The sequence below is a fragment of the Anas platyrhynchos genome, chromosome 3 (assembly GCF_047663525.1).
Source record: "Anas platyrhynchos isolate ZD024472 breed Pekin duck chromosome 3, IASCAAS_PekinDuck_T2T, whole genome shotgun sequence".
NCBI lineage: Eukaryota > Metazoa > Chordata > Aves > Anseriformes > Anatidae > Anas > Anas platyrhynchos.
The window spans coordinates 47,561,003-47,580,944 of NC_092589.1; the positions used below are offsets into that span (position 1 = coordinate 47,561,003).

The window sequence follows — 19,942 nt, forward strand, 5'->3', positions numbered from 1 at the left end:
TTTTTTTCCTTCTGCTTTTTACTAATCATAAGATTCTGTTTAAAGAGTTTACATTTACAAAAAAATTACGGGGTATGTTGCATCAGCTTTAAGGGTAGTTTTAAATATAGACAATCCTACAGAGATGATGTTGTTATTGTCTGCATTCCTCTCGTCCTCAGCTTTGCAATTAAAGTAAATACAGGGTAGGTACATAAATCTTAATTCAGCTGGGAGCATTGCAATGGTGGCAGAGTTTCTCCTTTTCTGTTTGCTAGTGGAGCAACTCAGTAACTCATCATGGAGAAATGAGTCTCTGCATCGTGAAAACATGTTCAGCAAGGTCCATTGTATAGTCCTTCAACATTTGAAATGTTCTTGTGGAGAGGTCAGGGAAATATATACCATCAAGAGAGTAGGTGTGCTTAAACATGACTTGGAGGCAGAGATGGAGGTTTATTTAACCACCCTGTGTTGACTTATCTAGCCCTGTAACTTTGCTGTAAAATGTAGCTGTAAAGATTCATTTTAATCCAACATTATTGCACTCTCTTGGAGACTGATGGATCATTATTACACAGATCAGCTATCATCTTTATAATCCATTTCCTCATTTAATCTTAATTTTGCTATCATTCGTGGAGGTCCTGTGCAGTTTATCTAGTTACAGCAGCAGCAAAGTATGCATTTCAGAGCAGCATGAGCCACCCCAGCCTTGAGCTGAAGCCAGGATTTTGTGTTATGATGATGATCCAACCAACTGTTAGCACATTCCACATCCGTGGAAAGAAACAGAGCATGGTCATAGAGAAAAAATGGGTCATGCACAGGTGTTTAGTGCTGATCTCTCTGTTGTTGCATGAAAAGAGTCCCCAGTGCCCTCATTTTTTTATTTCCATCATGTATATAAAATCAATAAACAATGACATTGATAAGGCAGGATATGAATGTTGATTTGTTTTATACTTTGGTAATATAAAGGCCTCAGTGAGCAAGGAGGCAAGCTCTCATGGAGAGCTAAGCTACCTTGACAGGTATGATAACACTTCTGTGTTATCATACCAGTGTTGGAACTTTCAGAGGCTGTAGTAAAATGATCCTCTATCAGAAGTCCCTTTATCATGAAGGGTCAGAATGGGTTATTATCTTCTAGAAACCCAATGCAAAAGATGTCTTTTTTAAGCAAGCTTTTTCCTACAATAGGAGTGACATGGTAACCAGGAACAAAGTACCAAGCTGCTTCATCTCAGTTAAAAAAAAAAAAAAAAAAAAGAGTTTCAAAACAGAAATGAGAGTTAGTTGCTTGTTTCCAAGTTATGTGTGATGTCTAGACATCTTGGTGATGAAATCATTAGAATTGCAGACAGAAATGTATAAATCAGATCTTCATCTACTGTCAGAGCTGTTCCCTTGGGTTTTGGGTTCAGGCTTGGTTATTGTCTCTATCACTGAAATGTTTACCTGTTGAGGCAGTCATTTCCCACTTGTTTCCCGTCTCTCACTGTCTTCAAACAGACACAACCAGACGCAGCGTCTGGTTTGGATGAAGACACTGAATGCAGTGGAAATGACATACAGTGTGAAAAGTATTGTGATGATGCTGCAGATGCTCATGCCAAGTACAGCAGAAACAATAGGTACAAGCCTGGAAAGCATGAATGTGGCTAGAGAAAAACGTCCTCCTCCAGTCCTTTCCCACAATATCTTTGCTCCATTCCCATACTCTGGGGCGCTGCCTTTCAGTCCAGATGTAGTTTGTGTTGTGTAGGTAGCACTAAATGAACTGGGGACGATCTAATATAGAATATTTATGACAAAATTTAAACTGTGTCACGAGCTAGTCTCTGTATGAGTCTTGTTTTCATGGCTATTGTCACCCAGTAACAAAACTCTAAGTCCTCACTTTGCAGGGTGAAAAATAGATGAAGGTTTCTGCAAATATCACTTACTGCTCTAAGGCATTTAGTAGACACTATGATGCAAACTGGATAGATACTGTGTTAAATGAATGAACTGTCTTTCATGATCAAGGCTGTGATTCCCAAGATTAGGTGCACAGCTCCTTCCAAGTTTTACCTGCTTACTACATATGTACCCCTTTCCTCCCTAAGACAAGCAGGCCCCAATTGGGTTGACCTCAGATAATTTCAGTCAATGGATCTTAGAAAGCACAGCCTGGATCTTAGTATTTGTACTTCTGTTTCTTCTTTCCAGGTCATGCTTAAAGAATTTCTGGCTTTTCTCTGAAAATAAAAAATGAAGTCTGTTTTTGCAGACTGCAGGCAGAGGACTTGGACTAAAGCAGTGGTTTTTATTTAGATGACAGGCTAAATTGTAACTGGAGCAACTGGCATCCTAGAAAATGAACTGTCAAATACTGCTGGGAAGGAGTGAGAAGAAAGGGGACACAAGTTCTTTTTCCTCTAATATTAATCAGAGATCAAAGTAATCTGGAATTGTGAATCATTTAATTACAGATTATGCAAACAGCAAAAGTTGATCCCAAGGTCTGAATTCTACTAGCTTCTCTATCACTTGTATTTAATCTAGAGGAGGACAAACATTTTAGGAGGTAGTTCGTCCTTTTGTCTGCCTATTAGGTTTTCCGTGACAGGTGTATGTATCAAGGGAGTTTATTCTCACACTACGAATGCGTCACTGTGGAGGGTAGCATCTTTCAGTTTCTGGAAGGTGTCTAAGTAGTAATTCAATTTTCATTAAAGAAACCATTGAGGAAATGACTAAATAGATTTCGACTAAATTAAACTTTTTTCTTTTTTATTTATTTATTTTTTAATGGGGGATGGGGGTGGTTTTTATCGTTTTGGGGGTTTTGACATTTTCAAGGCACATATACAGGCATTTGTTTCTCTGAATTTTTTTTAAGATAATGGTAAATTAACTGCTTATAAATAGCAAAGGACAGACACATGTCCAGCATTTGATTACTGGTCTCCTTGGTGTATTGTTTGAGTCCCAGCTAATGAGGTGTGTTCAGATGAAGCTCATATCAGGGATCTGGCAATATATATTAAGAAAAGATCATTGGGACCTGCAAGAAAATTAGTTTTTTTTTTTTTTTTTTTTTTTTCTTTATACACAAATCAGAAAGAATGTTGAAATATAGTGTTATATTGTGGGTTGCAAGGTTCTGGAAATAAATTCAATTTGAAAGTTCCTGTATTTTACATATTCACATGTTGACTTAGCAAAAGAGAAATGTTTCAGTTCACATTGCTTCAGCATTTTCTGAGCTGCCAGAGTGCCATGTGGAGATTGCAACCCATGTTCTTGTCTCTGGTCCCTGCTCTGAGCCCAGCCCGTGGGCTGCAGTACATTTCCCTTGATGCACACTTGCAAATGGTCTCACAGGGGACTGTGAGAGCTCAGCCAGAAAGGACAGCATGAGAGTCCTGTCACAGAGGTGTAGGTGACTCAGAGGAGTCACAGTGCACAGAAGGGAAGGAGGATGTTATTTTACTGTCCGGCTAAGCTGAAATTATAGTGGCACCAAAGCATGGCACCGTGCCACTGTGCACACCAGCAGCCACCTATCTCCGTTTTTGCACCGTCTCTGGTTCTTGTCTGATGCTGTGATTAACAAGTTCAGCAAGCTATGCCAGTAGAAAGATAATTCTGTGAAAATCCTGGTACACAACAATGTCATACGAATGCCAGTGCAGGCACAATGCAAGCAGAGAAAGCAGGTGGGCTTTTTGGTAGCAGCCAAACATTGGCTTAACTAAGCTACAATGAGAAACATCTTCAGAGCAGGAGGTACCCAATTCTAACTGTCACAGATTGACACCAAACTGTTGAAAGATTTCAAAGTTACCTTGCTACGTACTCTGGTTGGTCCATCAACCCTGAATAATTTTGGGAGCATGGTAAGAGATAATAAGTTAATACATTTCACGTAAAATGAGAAATATTCTTGGAAAGTCCAGAAGGATCTCAAACTCTCCAAGAGATTTGTTCTCTGCTCACATGGAAGACAATGGCTGTGATTCTTCCTGTTTTCTTAGGTCAGTTTCTGTCGCTTTGCATATTGGAGTAGACAAGATACAGGACATTTAAAGGACATTAAAGGAAGATGTTCTCTGCCTGCAGCAAGCTTTCACATTTAACTCTGCATTGTGGTTTAGTTTGCTTCAGAGAATTGGCTTTGGTTGTACTGGTTCTCTCAGGACAGTGCAGCCAGTGTGGGGTGGCAAAGCCCACAGATGACACTGCTTTGCTCTTTCTTGTTCCTCAATGATTTGATCTAGCTACCTGATTCAAGAGCCTGGGAAAAATGTTTTAGGCAGTTTACCTTTTGCTGTTCCTAATCGTCTGGTCAGAAACACCAGAAACAATTTTTATTGCATGTAGAAAAGGAAATGGAAAAGGGTGTCGTCCAGTTTACACTCAGAGGAGGTTCCTTTCTCCCACACAAGAAACTTCTTTGTTTCCATCCCCTCCCAACAAGCGGATTTGTGATTACACATCTTTAGGTGGCTTGTGAGTCATGATGAATCTCAAATCCCTCCTTAGTAGTGGAGGATGTGGGTTAGGGATTCAAAACACAAATGTGGATCCAGCAGCACTTAAGAAACTGCAGATGGGGGGTGCAGAATTGAAAGGCCAGGGAGAATATGGTTACGATAATCAAGAGCGAGTGCAGTTCACGAATGATGTACAGTTGTAAAATGTTTTCCAATTTTTGGACCTCACAGGATGAGGGGTGCATTTGATTCAAAAAGGAAGCGTGTGTGTGACCATATTGCTTTCTGCAGTAAAAGGACTGCAGTTGTGAATTAAGACAAATAAAGGGAAGCTGGAAGCAAATAGCTTTCGCAAGGTGACATCCTAGCAACAGAGAGACCCTCAGTAGGTGCTGAGTGCTGTTTTAAAGCTCTGTGCAGACAGAAAAACGTATATGTTAATTACGAGCTTGATACTTTTCAGTTGATGACTGACACTTCCTGCTTAAGATCGCAACTGGCTTTTAATTATTTGGAAGACTGGCTTTCCATTGTGGCTCACTGCAATTATTCATCTCTTTTTCTCTCAGAAGATACGGAGCAGTTTTACGCAAGCAAGAACTTTTTATGTTGAAATGGCCATTAATTATTGCAGAGTCGTTTCCAGCCTCACCATTCCACTTTTCCAAGGAATCATAATTCAGCCACAAACATCTGCTTTATGCTAATGCTAATACTATGCTGCAGAATGTCCTACCTCAAGAACCATTAATCTATGCAAAATGAAGTTTAAATTATGTTGATGTATATATATCTTGGGTTTGACCACATGCTTTATATTATAGAAGTTAATTCACCACAAAAAAAAAAAAAAAAAAGAAAAAAGAAAAAAAAAAAGCCAGAGTTAAAAGACTCTTCCTGTATGCAGAGAACTGGACAAACATGTATTAATCTCCATTAAATATTCTGAAAAATCAGCTCATTATGAAGTTTTTTTAAGAGTTAACCTGAAAATACATATTGCAGGCAGTCATAAAATTGCTCTCTAGCAATTTTGTGACCTAAAAGTTTGAAAGAAATGTCATATTTTTGCTTAGACATGTTAATTATTGGGGGCTGTCTGTGGCAACTAATTCAGCTCTTTGAAATCTGAGAACAAAAGCATTGCTAGAAAGAGAGTACAGCCTAGGGATGGAAACGTGGGGCAGGGAGTCAACTGTGAGCTCTGTCATGCTGTCATGCTGCCATCAGCGTGGTGTTCAGGTTTTGCCAGTTCGAGGAGAGATGATGCAAATATTGCTGAAATCAATATGACTCTTTCCATTAACCTCTGTAGGCTTCAGGTTAGGTTCAGACATACTGAGCCTCGGTTTATTCATCTCCCAGAGTGCATGCACATGTGTGTGTATGAATGCTTACAAAGAAGCACAGTGAAGCAATTTCTTAACCATTGCTAAGCATGAGTAAAGAGGCCAGAAAATCCCTGGTAATGAAGGCAGAGTATTGCCATGCATATATGTGACTGTTACTTACATGCTCCCCTACATGCCCCTTGCTCACCTTGCAGTCCTTACCTGTTTACACACTCTGCTCTTCCTCAGCTTTTTCCTTGTTTTTTCTCCTCAGCACAAGCACATTTAGGCCTTTAACATGATTTCATGTCCATCTGCAGTGCTTTCTTCCTGCTGTGTTTTGATGGGAATTTCTTCTACTAAACCTCTTCCATTTTACCAGATATGCCAAAAGAACAAGTCGCTTGTTTAGGTTGTGAGCTCCAAGCCTGTTGCTCAGCTCCGTCTGGCAGAGCACCCAACATATTGCTAGTTCTTTACAAATAATAAATGCTAATAAATGCTAAAGCAGTCACCACTTCCTAGTGGTTATTTGTGCTCGTTGTCGTTGCTGTAATGCTGAAGTCACCCACGTGCAGTTTCTTGGTGCTACCATTGCATGTGCCAGCCCTGCCCATAAGATCAATGAATTTTCAGATGCCCCAGACGGAATATTCCATAAGTCCATGTTCAACCAGAAATATCTGTGTTTATATGCCAAGTTCTAGTAAGTAAAAACTGCAGGGACCATCCAGGGCACGGATTTTAAGCCTACTAGTCAGGGAAGAGCCAGAGCTATGGCTTTATCATCTTCTTTGTCAGTCTTGAAGGATGGCACTGAGATGACAAAGGACATGATAAACAAGGGGGAGCATATATGTGGGTACTGAAGGTACACAGTTTGTTGTTATGTTGCTGCCTGTGGTCTGTTCTTCTTGTAGAAACTATACAGGAAAGAAATCAAGCCACCTTTCAAGCCTGCAGTGGGACGACCAGAAGACACCTTTCATTTTGATCCAGAGTTCACATCTCGGACCCCCACAGGTTAGTGCAATTGCACATGGGTGACTGATCTTTTTAGTGATTCAGCGATACTCTCCCTCCCCATTCCAACTGAGTCAAAAAGTCTGATCACCCATAGGATTGCTGGATTTTGCAATGTTCAGCAGAAAGCAGAGTAGTTTGCATTTCTAAGAAAAGAAGTTCATAAAACATTTCACCAACTTCACGTTACCACAATACCATCTTCACATTGCAGACATTAATATCTGCATTTTTTAGAGTAAAACTAATAGTTGATTTGCTATTTTATTACTATTATTGTTGTTTATGTTAGCTGAATTTATCTGTTTTAAATTACCTCAACTGTTTTAAGTCATCTCAACTTCAAAGAACCTTGAATCTCTGCAAGGTAGTATTTAAATACATATTCTATAGGTGTTTTCTTTAATTATTAAATGACATAGACTGTGGACTATTGGAAGTTAATAGTAATGGATGGCTAATAGTAATAGAGAATCATCAGATTCTCAGATCAGTGGAACTATGCTGAAAGGGAATTTGGTCTACAATACTTAGAAAATTCTTATAGTGAGGATGTTGCTCTTATAATTTCTCTTTCCTAACAAGTATATCACATTTTGTGCAATATATCTTGGTTGCTGCACAAAATATCAAAACAAGAATATCAGTAACCTCAGAAGGGTAATCCCAGTTATAACATTGCCTCTTGCTAGACATATATTCTAGTCTTGGTTCCTAGGGTGTTTTAGTTTGGGGTTGTGGTTTTTTGTTTGTTTGTTTGTTGAGGATGTGCAGTCTTACACAATGTATATTAAAAAAAAAGAAAAAAGTTTTTCTCTGGGTATCTGGAAACATGGCAAATATATTTTACACTTTCATATTTCTGATTTTAGCTTTAGTTCAGATTTCAGAGGACCCACATGGCCATTTCTCTAAAAAAATGAAGAGTACAAGTTAGTCTGATCTCGAGAAAAATGTAGGCCACTTCCGTGGAAAGTCTCAAAGAAAAGCTAAGAGTTTGGATTGTTTTGGAAATTCACACATCATCCATTGTGCTGCCATGAAAACCCTTGTACTTCATGCATGTGCTGATGTCCAGGATTATATTTTACACTGTATGTGTTGTTGCTATTGCCTCATTCAGTTTAGTATCTCATGCAAGACACTGACTGAGAAGGTTTGTCTTGGGGTGGGAGCTAGAGTAGGGGGATGGACTGCCATGGCTTCTGGTTCATGCTGTTATGAAAAGTGGCCTGAGAACCAAACCCTATCATTTCCAAATGGGAGTAATTGTGAGTTCCTGTACAATTTTGAGTTCCAGAGCAATAGAAAAACCCTAAAAACCCTTGCAGATTGGCAGCACATGTATATTACCAAGGAGAGTAATTACAAGGAGAGTGTCTTTATGAATGAACTCTACTGCCTAGAGTCAGGTTCATGTCAAAGTTCTGGATCCAGTACCTTGCCAGTCTTGCAGTTTGCTCTATCATAGAAAGCTTTCTTTGGCCTGGAGGTTGAAACAGCTTTCTGCAGATATGGTTTCACATTAACTTTTCTCAGGGATTCATCTGAGTTGGAGGTGTTTTCTTCTGGCCTCTGGTTTCTGAAGTCCACCATTGTGGACCAAAATTTCATTTATGTTGACTCAGCTATATGTCCCTGAGCCTAATAGGGATCAGGAAACTGAAGTGATCCAGGTAATAAGTGGTGATTTGAACAAGGATCAGACCAAGACATTGTGGTGATCCAACTTAGAGCTCAGTCCACAAATGGCTGTGTTATTTTAAGTGACGGGGTTCCATAACCAGCAAGACATATTAAGCTGGCTTTACTGATGAGAAAAAGTATGTAAGATTATACCTCAGGTGTCTAAATCTCCTCTTCTGCAAATAAGAAAATAATGTTTACTAACCCTAGTGAAGCATATTGATGTAAATTACTTAAGATTTATGAACTCTATAGATCGTGTAATGTGAGATGCTTAAGTGGGACAAAGCATTATGGCTTTTACAGTTAGGAAGGTAAACATTATATGAGACAGGTGTTTGCACGTGGCTCTAATTCAGATATATGAAGTGATTCTGGATTTATTGAGACTGTGAAAATTATAGTTCATAACTATCACAGTTAGTTAACATGATTTAAAAACAGTTTTATATTTAACACTAGTGTTTTAACATTTAGTTCATACGATGGGCATATCAGTCAGTGATGATGAATATTTTATATTGAACACCAAATAATCAGTAGCTCTTTTACAGTGTTTGATAAAGAGATTAGTGGGGAATTATGAAGGAACAATTATTTTAAATAAGGATGACCTAACATTTGTGGTTTGGAGCTGGATCACAGCTTTCCTAAAAATCAGGAGTGTTCAGATCTGAACATTCCCTTTTCAAAGCAAATATTTTTTTTTCCCCTTAATTAATCTCTCTCAGAAAATTGCTGTAGTATATTTGCCATTGTGAGAAGCACCCAGTGATGCAAGAGTTTTGGTGTGATTCATCCCTGTATTTGCAAGGGCAGTACGCATCAACACTCTGAGATAAACAAATAGCCCACATCATTTTACCAAAAAAGACATAGCTTTTTCACATACTTTGGAGTGAGGTCAGACTTGCTGTACTTATTTCTGACTCCGGTTAAAGCTGAGGAGACTTTGTAATGAGATGTAGAATTAGCTGCAGTCTCAGTTTTGTTTATTTCTGGGCAGATAATTTATTTTTACCATATTATGGCTTCAGAAGGACTAAACCTCATCATGGTAAATCACGTGTTGCATTGGAGGAAATACAAAGGAGAGTGGGTAAAAGAATGACTAGAAGATGAGCAAATTTGCACAGCATAAGTATCAAAACACCCAGCCAGCTCCCCAGAAATGGTTTGTCGTGCTGCTCTTCCTGCTTAAGGAAATGCCCAGGACAGAACATACAGTGGGGAGGAAGATTTCTTCAAAGCATCTCAGAATTTTAAGTGAAGCACACCTCTTCTCTTCTTGCTTTGGTGGGATGTTTCTCTCAGTGAGTGGTGGCATAGATAAGAGGGACTGTTCTCTGGTCGTTTCATTCCATAGGCAGAACAACTGAGGGCTCTATGAACTTCAGACATTCCTCTGCTGAGCGGGGAAGTTAGTTAAAACACCCCCAGATAGTTTGTTCACCTGAGGACAAGCCAACCAACCTCTTCACTGGAGTAGGTCCCAGCTCCTGAAGCTGCTCCAGGAAGACCCTTGTGAGATTGCAAACCACCACTGCTGGAACATCGTGCTTTTACACCTGCTTCATGTCTTTGCATTCTTGTCACCCACACAACACACCACATTACCCTAGCTTTTGTAATTTCTGTAGTCAGTGTGCCGCAAAGGACAGATAAAGCATCCCATAGCTTTTTTCCACTCTCTGAAGAACTTCTGCTAAGCCAAAGGGGCGCACTGCCTTGAGCAGTCCGTCTTTCCTCTTGCCTCACTGTCCTGTGCCTTCTCTCTGTGTGCAGACTCCTGGCACAGGCAGTGCTTCCTATTGGAAAGGACAGCCACTGTGGACAAAAAAACAAACCTCTGTATCCAAGATCCTTGCAGATAATATCCCTGCATTGTTCAGATCCAGAGAAAAGGGACAGAGAAGGCACATCAAAGTTTTGATTATGGAGGTGAATTGGATTCATGCGTGTCTACCAGTTCATCAGTCTGCTGCTGACTGGCAGGGGTGACTTTGTCTATTGCAGGTGCTGTGCCATTACTTTTAATCCTTTGTGCAGCTCATGAAATAATTTTCTTCCTTCTACAGATTCCCCAGGTGTTCCTCCAAGTGCCAATGCTCATCATCTTTTCAGAGGGTTCAGCTTTGTTGCCTCTAACTTGGTGCAGGAGCCTGCACAGCAAGATGTGCACAAAATCACTGTTCATCCAATTGTGCAGGTACAGATTCTGATGTTAAACTTTGCATTTGATGGGCAGATACAAATGTGTGATTTGTATTTAAACTGTCTCAGGATTTCACAGCTAACCAACCCTCATCTGTTTCTACACAGCATGTAGGAGATGGAAAATGAGATATTTTTTTTCCAAATGCTTTTATCTTTATATTCATGTTCTCTACTCTCCTGTAAATGAAATAGGGATCACACCTTGTCACAGCTCAAATGAAATGCACTTCCAAATACCTGACGCACTATTCCAGTTGTGCATACAGGGCAGGTAATGGAGTGCTGTTTTTTCAGTAAACAATGTCATTCTCCATAGTTTTGTCTTGAACTGTGTGATACAGTCTGTGCTGGCAGAGGGGCTTAATGAACGACTCCTGTAGGCTCTCACACACATGAAGCCCAAGCTTTTGGATGTAAAAGGCCACTCTGCTCTTGTTGTGATTGCACAAGAGCCCGGTTGTACTCACATAACCCAGAGTGTCTTGATGAGGGAAGAAAATTGCCAGACACTTGGTTTCTTGTTGACATTCCCCTATGACATGCTCTCCACTTATTGTAATTTCCCATTAGTGTAAACCAGAAATAAATTGCTACAAATGGCTCAACAGAGCAGAGGAACAGTGAAGCAGGAGAGGAATTGCAGTGCTCAAAAAGGCAACAAATTTTCCCATAAGGAAAGAGTTCCTCCCTTGCCCACAGTGAGAGGTACTTTGCTTCAAGAGGAGAGTCCCTGTCTGTGGCATCAGTTTTCATGCTTGTTTTAATAATTTATAGTTTATTCTTAAAGACTCTCTTATGCACTACAAAGTGAATTATTAACCAAGCAATTACATCCCAGATGTTGTGTGTGTCTGTGAAAATGTATTGAATTTCACATTTGCATGTCTTTCAAGGTTACATGTCTTAGAAGGTTCTATGTGAACTTTACTAAGGAACATACATTTTCAGAGAGAAGATCCTAGAGGATTTGTAGAGCTGCTGGTCATTTTTTGAGTCCTGAAATGGTGTTTGCAGCAAGGCCTCAGATTTGGGCTTTGGGAAGCCATCACCACCTAACCAATCCACCTGCCCAAATGCATTCCAAAGGGCATATGAACTAGTGGTGCCATAATTCATTTTATACCGCTCAATAATAAAATAAGAAGTTTTAAAGTACTGTCATATTATTTTCACTAGAAACATATTTACTTAAGTTATGCTGGCTTAACATGATATTTTTTCTCTCACACGGAATTCATAGTAATACATATTCTTAACAAGACCTCCACTGGACTGGAGATACACCCCATATGTGGGGTATCTGTTTTGAAACCTGTGAAGCTATTAGCTGTTTATGTTGTCTGGCCCTTCAGTTAGAAATTAGTTTTCTAAGTATTTTTTAATTAGAAACAAGTTTATATTGTCAAGAATTGTGGGTTTGCCAAAAGTTTTGGGCCCACAGTTCCCTGTGAATTTCTAATAGGAAGTGGCTGTCTGAATTCCATAAATAGTTTAAAAAATCACTGCTTTTTTTTTTTTTGCCATTACTTCTGCATGAGCAACTCCATCTTCCAGACTGAAAAGTGGTAAAAAGTGCTGGGATACACTTGCTTAGGTAAAGTGCTTCTGATTTTTTATTTTTATCTGGACTTAGAAAACCAACTAAGACAGGAGAATTCTGTGGAGAAGGTGAGATCAAGCACTTCCTTAAGACTAGGCTAGTCCTTGTATTTACATACCCATGTCCTGATTTCCTTATTTTGTCTTTCTCTATAGCAATTACATGGGAACAATATTCACTTTACAGATGGATATGAGATCAAGGAGGACATAGGAATTGGCTCCTATTCAGTGTGCAAGAGATGTGTTCATAAAGCAACAGAAACAGAGTTTGCGGTGAAGGTAAGAAATCCTTCTAGCAGGTGCCAGAAATGTGGTTTGACATTGCTCTGTCTGCCTGGGCAACAGTGTGGTCAGTGGATATTTAGTTGGTTTATTTCTTGTCAGTGTTGCTTGTTTTTTTTGTTTTTTTTTGTTTTTTTTTCAAAAGATGAGGGGGTTAACAGTAAGTCTTACATTATTTCTCACACCTAAATCTCATCAAGTAAAATGGAAAAAACCCTTTCATGGAAATTCTGACAATCATTCCAGCCATGCTCTTTGCCTTCTACGTGTGATTTTTATCCTACATAATGATTACATAACACATTATGATTTTGATCCTACATTGAATCATCATAAATAAACACAATAACACATAAAATGATTGCAAAATTGATTCCCACTTGATTGCAAAACACAAATTTGTTCTTCTTAAGTTTAGTTCTTGCAGTTCTTATTGTAATAAGAGAGACATGCCAGTGAAAAACGTAGTCACCTTCAAATAATTAGATTTCCTTTTGTCTTCTTGACACTCAGCACCAGCATGCTACACAAAGGAGCAAAAGACAAGCTTCAGTAGAGATTCAAAATGTAAATTCAGTGGAAATTAGTTGGATCTTAAAGACAAATCAGTGAACTTCAGAGCTGGTCAAGCAATACCATATGTCATAGCAGCCAGCAGCCGGGAAGCTGCAAGGATATATGTAGGAAGGAATCTGTTCTGATAGGAAAGAATGGCTCTCCAGCAGAACTGCTTTGGAAGGTCACAGTCATTGGGCTAAATTACAACCTCCATTAAGTGCTGTTGGTTAATAGTGTGCAGCTTTTACAGAGGGCAGAAAAGTCTAGTGTATGTAGCAAGTGATCATGAGGTTAAATCTCAGAGGAAAAGTTCCAAACACTGAATTTTCTTTGGGAGAAAGTAGTACTAATTAAAACACTCATATGTTAGAAACGTATTTAGTGATTTTGTTCTTGTACCAAAAAGAGGCAAAATTGGAGTAAATGAGGAATTAGAATAACGAATTTGGAAGGACACAGACAATTAAGTCAGATCCTTTCATTCTGTATGATCTCATGGGAACAGATTGCTTAAATGAGTATAAGACAAAAAGTAGTTCCTTGAAATCAGTACATGGAGAAATATATTTAGTAGTATTGCAGTAAATTAAGTATTGTAGTCAACTGCCTTTCTATTTCTTGTATGTTAAAAATTGTAGTAAATTTTAATGTAGTAATTGTAGTAAAATATGCAAACTTAGTTTTTAAATGAAATTGTGTCTGTGTTTTTAAATAAGAAGATGAGAGTTTAAAGAAGTGATCCAAATTGCAGTCCATGAGATAAGTGAGCTGCAGGTATTCAACAAAATAATATTAAACTTTTTATTCAGTCTTATTTTCCATGGCAAAACTGAAGATAGTGCATTGTCCTTTAAAGCCCTGGAAAGTTTTGTTTTCTCCAAGTGGTGCCCACAAAATTCTGGGAACTGTTAATAATTGACAATTTGTTGATGTCGTTCAAATAACAGATTATTTTTCTAGGCTATACCATAATTAGGAGCAGAGACCTACCAGCAGGTCCGTGGGCTTTTGTATGAACATGCTAGGATTTTCATTTTTAATGAATGGAAAAACGAGTTTTCCAATGACCAGTTCATTTGTGAACAGATGGCATTAGACTATAGTAGGTATGGATTCTGAGCAATTTTGTTCACCACATTTGTGGTGAACAAAATGTGAGTTAAATTAAACTAATAATTTTACTATTTTATGTATATCAAGTACTGCTTTAACAGTGTAATACAAATACAGCACAAAACCAAAAAGACCTCTATCCTCAAAGATGTCTGATTGCATAAATCCAAAAGGGTCCAGCACCTACCCAGTGGTTATGGGTTTGGAGTATATTAGAGAATCTAGAGCAAACAACACGTGGAGAAACCCAAAGCCGGGCCCAGGAGAGGTTAGCCCTTTGACTGCTAGGTTTATGCTCTTTTCCATTTCTATTAATCTTTTCTCTTTTTATTCTTTTCTCCCTCCACTCTTTTCTTGTCATGCCAGTAGTTTTTTGAGTTTGACTACCAGTTTGACTACCAACACACACAGCATCTCAGTTTCTGACGCAGAGTGAGTCAAAAGTGTAGCACAGATTTGGGCTTGGAGACAGTTGGTGGTTTTCTGTTTGCACATTGACTGCTGCCTGTTTGATTATTATTCATACAAATATACTAATTTTATTATCCTTTCATTTTTGTCTCTATTTGATATCAAGATTATATCATTTTGTTATAAAAGTAGCTCACTTTCATAATGACTGTTCAATGCCACCCATTTCAAGTAATTAGATAGCACAGGAGTTGCAACTGGCATTATCATAATTACATATCAGTCCCTTTTGACACGCATCCTTTAACTTTCTCTATAGAAATCACTGTAATTAGACTCTTTTGATATCTTTCAGTAAGTGTAATTTTCTCCATGCTCTCTAATATATAACAGTCACAGGAAAAAATATCTACAGTGATAGTTTGTATGATAGGCAGCTTCCCCATTTGTCTGGTACCAGCTCATTAAAAGCTCCCTTGTTAGCAACGACTGCCGACACGTCAGAGAGCATCATCCCTTTCTCCCCAGGGGACACTGGCAGAGATGAAGGAGTTTAGGAAATGACGTGGTAGCATCACCGCAGGAAGAAGCGTGTAATGTCACCGGCTAAATAATCCCTCCATGGAGAATGCCACTCACCAGGCCTTATTTACTATCGCTGTGTAGTGCCACACTGAGACAGCAGAGTACTGAGCCAGAGTAACTTGAGTCAGAGCTACTGCCAGAAAATCCACACAGACAAACAAAACTTTTCCTAATCTAGAAGCAGCATGTATTTGTCAGAAACATTTCATCCCTTTTGCTTTTGCTGGCCATCTGCAACTAATTGGAGGCCATCTTATAGAGCTAATTAGATGTGTAGCAGTGCAAAGAAGCTTCTTCACTGGCATGATAAAAACACTTGAACAGAATTGTAATTTAATTCTTTTCAGTGTTCAGTGAGATACGGCACATTGCTCACTGAGAGGCTTTTGGAAATCCCTCCCAAGACTTCTCTGCACCTTTGGGCACCCAGCTACCTTTGTAAATCCAATCTCAACTTTCAGAACAGATTTTTCTTCATGCCTCTCGCCTTTTCTTTCATGTAATTTGTAAGAATGAAATGCTAATAATAAAATCTATGTCTATTTTAGAACTGCCCTCAGGCTTCTAAATACAATATTTAAGAACTGAGACTTAACACATCTAAACTACTGAGAGCATATCAATGCCATGCAACAGAAAAGCTTACAGACAGATATATTTCCTGCACACTGAGTCTACCCTAAAAGTAGTAGGAACCTGTCTGGGTCAGTGCAGGTAGACTGGGCTTTAGGAAATCTTTCTATTATATTCTACTGCATGTACATACCCTGAGGCACTTTTAAAATTTAACTCTTAGGATTTTTTTCCATCCCATTCTCAAGTGAAAGAAAGTATAAAGTTATGAAATACAAGTAAGTATACTGCTCATTCTTCTGAATGTTTAATAAGACTCTGGTATAAAGAAGAGAACACTGGGCAGGGGGGCGGGAGGGGAAGAGTGTTTCTCCTCTGATGGACCGCTAATGTGTTTCAGATTCTTCTGCTAGAATTTTGATCATCCTGACTAAAGCAGGCATAACGATTTTTAGTAACAAAGGAAACTGGCAGAGTTGATCACATTTGCAAGCATCAAATGGGTGCAACTGTAACAGTAAGATCAGAAGCAAAGGAAAATCAGATCAAACTATTTCAATCGCATCAGTATCTAAAGAAAATTAGTCAATTAATTAAGAGACCGATGCTAGAGCAGATGGAGGGATTTCTGTGGATGAAAAAAAAAGGCTGTGATGGAAGCCTAAACAGATTAAGAGCACTCTTTTGGAAAACAAAGGAAATGCTAGAGATTTTGGTGAATCAGATTTTTCAAAATCTGCCAGAGATTTGATGCAATTAGTGCATTCCAGAATATTTTTTTTTTTCTTTACTTAGAATAATTGCATTGGTTTCAAGCTTAGCTCCCTACTTATAGTGAAGCTTTCAAGCTGGATTTAGATCAACTTCTCCTGCCACAAGGAGAGAATACTGGAAAATAACAGCCAAAGTAAAAACTGCTGTTGCTATGACCTGTTTTACCCCCAATATGTTGTCTGCCCCAAACAATGCAGAGGTGGATTGGGGCCAGCTTCAACAATTTGATGCCAAGTACTTTCTTTTCCAGGTCAAGAAACTACCTACATGGTTAAATCTTACAGATCTTTACTTCTCACATGCTGTTAGAGACAGGGCAAATGACTGGATAAAAGGACAGGGTATGCACTTCTCTCCCCCCTGAGGAGGAAAAACATACAGTAGATATAGTCTCAAATGGCAAGATCAATCTTGCAGATGCCAATACTACAGTGGAATTTGGATTTCAAAACACGTGTGAATTTCATGTCTTTTTTCCTATCTCTGTAATGTACTAACCAACTATTTGGCTCCAAATGTTCCCCAGCTGTGAGCAAAGCTAAATTTTGCAGTCTGTGTCTGCCTCTGGGATACAGGTTAGTTTCTGCAGGAGACCTAGTAAATCCTAGAGTTCGTATATAATTCTGGTAATTGCTGTGCAGTGAAAGTACATCTATCTCATTGTGTTTTGGGATGTGCAGACTGGGGAGAAGGTGCATTTTAATGAGCTATAAAAATGCTATAACAGTGGAGAAGTGATGTCAACATGCTATCAATAAAGAGAAGTCAGTAACTCCTGAGAACTGTTTTTAGCAGGCATGTGTAATTATACTTGCTATATACATCTATTTATGTGATAATAGCAGTGAGTGACAGTCACCAAATGCTGTATGAATACCAGAGTTGTTTCATGATTTCTTTAAACTTCATGTTGCCCTTCTGTTGATGTTTTAGTTGGTTGGTGTGAGTAGATATCCTTCTCTGAAATCAGGAAGCTACACAGTAGTATATAGTTGGCTCTACAACAATTTCCCCATAACCTGTATTATGGTTATGTCAGGAGATTAGTGCTGAAAGTAGAAAGCATGAATGACAACAATAACAACAAGTAAAAATGGTGCTATTTTGGTGTTCTTGGTTTAAGATAGATGATAAACAAATTAGAGAAAATCTGAAAAATGAATAGCAGACAATATGCAATAATTGCAAGGCATTTTCTGTCAAGACAGTTACAAATTTATATGATGTAAGACAGTTGAGTCCAATAGGATGCGATCAAAATCTATAAATATCTCTAAGGTGATATAAATTATGGATGACAACAATTCAGCTGCTGAAGGTGGAAAGACAAGACAAAATGTCTTGAAGCTAAAAAAAGGGAGTTTCAGGAAAAAGTCTGGTCATGAGACCTGTTGGTAAAACAGACTCTTCAGTAAAATGACCAAGACATGTTCCCCCTTGCACGCACAAAAGTCACATCTGTCATTAGTGGAGATGTAGCCTTACAATGTACGGGGTCAGAATGGCAAGACCCTTCCTTACCTTGATAAACTAGAGAGAACGCTTACCGCATTCTCCTATTAAGTTTGGTTTATTAAGCCAGGATTCTTGAGATCCTATTATTCAAACACTTCAGTGAAAGATTCTTTTCAGTGTCTGAAGGATACTTAAGCTGGTAGAGTGGCAACAGACTCAGCTGGATGTAGGGTGCCATGTAGGACATACAGGTTTCAGAGCAGATTTAGGCATGAATTTCTGTGATGCTTTGGACTTGCATAGGGTTGTTTCCAGAGAGCTGTTCATCTAACACTCTTCAAAGAAATAGCATGGAAAGCCCTTAAATATAATTGGGAAACCATGGTGGGTACAGGAAGAGTGCTTACAAAGAACATACCCTGTCATCCTACAGGTATGATGGAGAGAGAAAACTGCAGTAAAATGGTTGAAATATCAGAAAAGTGCAGTGGAGAAAGCTGTCTGTGAGGGTCTTATATATGCAAGAGTATTTTAAAGGCTTCCTTGGCTATCCCACTTTGAGTAACTTTATTAAAGGGTCTGGCTTACAAGCTGGATGTTGCTGTGTACAATTTCACTCACCATAGCAAGAGGCAATGAAGCATATTTTATACTGTCCTCATTTTGTAAGATTTAGGTTTAGTCAAATGCCTGCCAAACTTCATTTATCCTCACTTACCTATTGGTTTCATTTGAGCATGCTGAGATTTCTGACAGGTACTGTCACCACAAATCAGCTCTCCAGAGGGGCACGTCTTCAATAGGCAGGACTCTGCAGCTGCAACTTCAGAAAGGATGGACCAGTGCAGAGTACTGGTCTCTGCTTGAAAGACTTGGAAAAAGGCAGGGCAGAGAGCCAGAAGAGCCTTGAGCACTTTTACAAGCACCAAACTTGTTGGTAGCAGCAAACACCATTGCTGACTGGTGACATTTGTCTAACTGGGATCAAGGTGTTCTTTAAGTCTTAGCAAACAAGCAGAGGAGGCAGATAGAAGCGCAGAAACGTGGGCAAACCACCTCTTAAACTCTGCTTCAGAGTAAATCTTAGATGTGCAGTGGCTGTGTGTTCCCTCTGGCATAAGGATTATTGCAGACTGCTTCCCATTTGCTCACAAAGCTTGCAGTGCCTCTCTCCTTGGCATTGCTGAGCTTTTAAAGAATGCAAGATGATGATATTTCTCAGTCCTAACTGGATCTTCTCTGAGACCTAAGATCAGGCACAGTTTTCCTACAGCTTAGTAATATCATGTTTCTCTTCTCTGGCTTGCTTGCCAAATACCTAAGCGTTTTGGACAGCATTTGCTCCTTTGCGGCTCTGTTTCTCTTTTGGGGCTATGTAAACTGTTTCTCGTATTTGTCTTCCATATTGATGTAATAATTTTCCCCTTTTGTAATACCTGAATATGATACACTGGTTTTCATCCCTGAAGGTTTTTGTAAAAGAAGTTGGGAGTAGCACTGCAGTCATTTCGTGGACTGGAAACTCATCAGTCTGATCCACAGGCGTGTGCTAGGGTTGTGCACAGCAGGCGAAAATAGTGCACAGCCTTTCCCACTCAGCTATTCTGCCTCCAGAACTGCAGACTTCTCTCTAAAATGAGTTTACTATTTCAAAGGTGCTATCAAAACAAATTTTGGTAGCATTTGTGTGCTTAGAAAATGTGTGCAACTGCTTAGGTGCCAATTAATTAGTGCTACAGCTGCAGCCGACAGGTTGGGAGTGCAAAGTCAGCAATGGGCATGCTCTGTGTGCAGAAAGTGTAATGCCTCACCCACACAGCTCAGCCTGATGGCCAGTGCTTATTTCAAAAAACTAGTGCTAATTAGTCC

General features: G+C 39.1%; 1 protein-coding gene across 3 annotated transcripts in view; it reads left to right on the plus strand.

The window, feature by feature from the left end:
* Window positions 1-19,942, plus strand: part of RPS6KA2 (ribosomal protein S6 kinase A2) — a 293,034-nt gene that overhangs the window by 253,273 nt on the left and 19,819 nt on the right. For all 3 annotated transcript variants that reach the window (XM_021272261.4, XM_013099223.5, XM_005019222.6), the window contains 3 exons: window positions 6,715-6,817; window positions 10,582-10,712; window positions 12,476-12,601. In XM_021272261.4, the coding sequence (XP_021127936.1) occupies window positions 6,715-6,817; window positions 10,582-10,712; window positions 12,476-12,601 (360 nt within the window). The remainder of the gene's footprint in view (window positions 1-6,714; window positions 6,818-10,581; window positions 10,713-12,475; window positions 12,602-19,942) is intronic.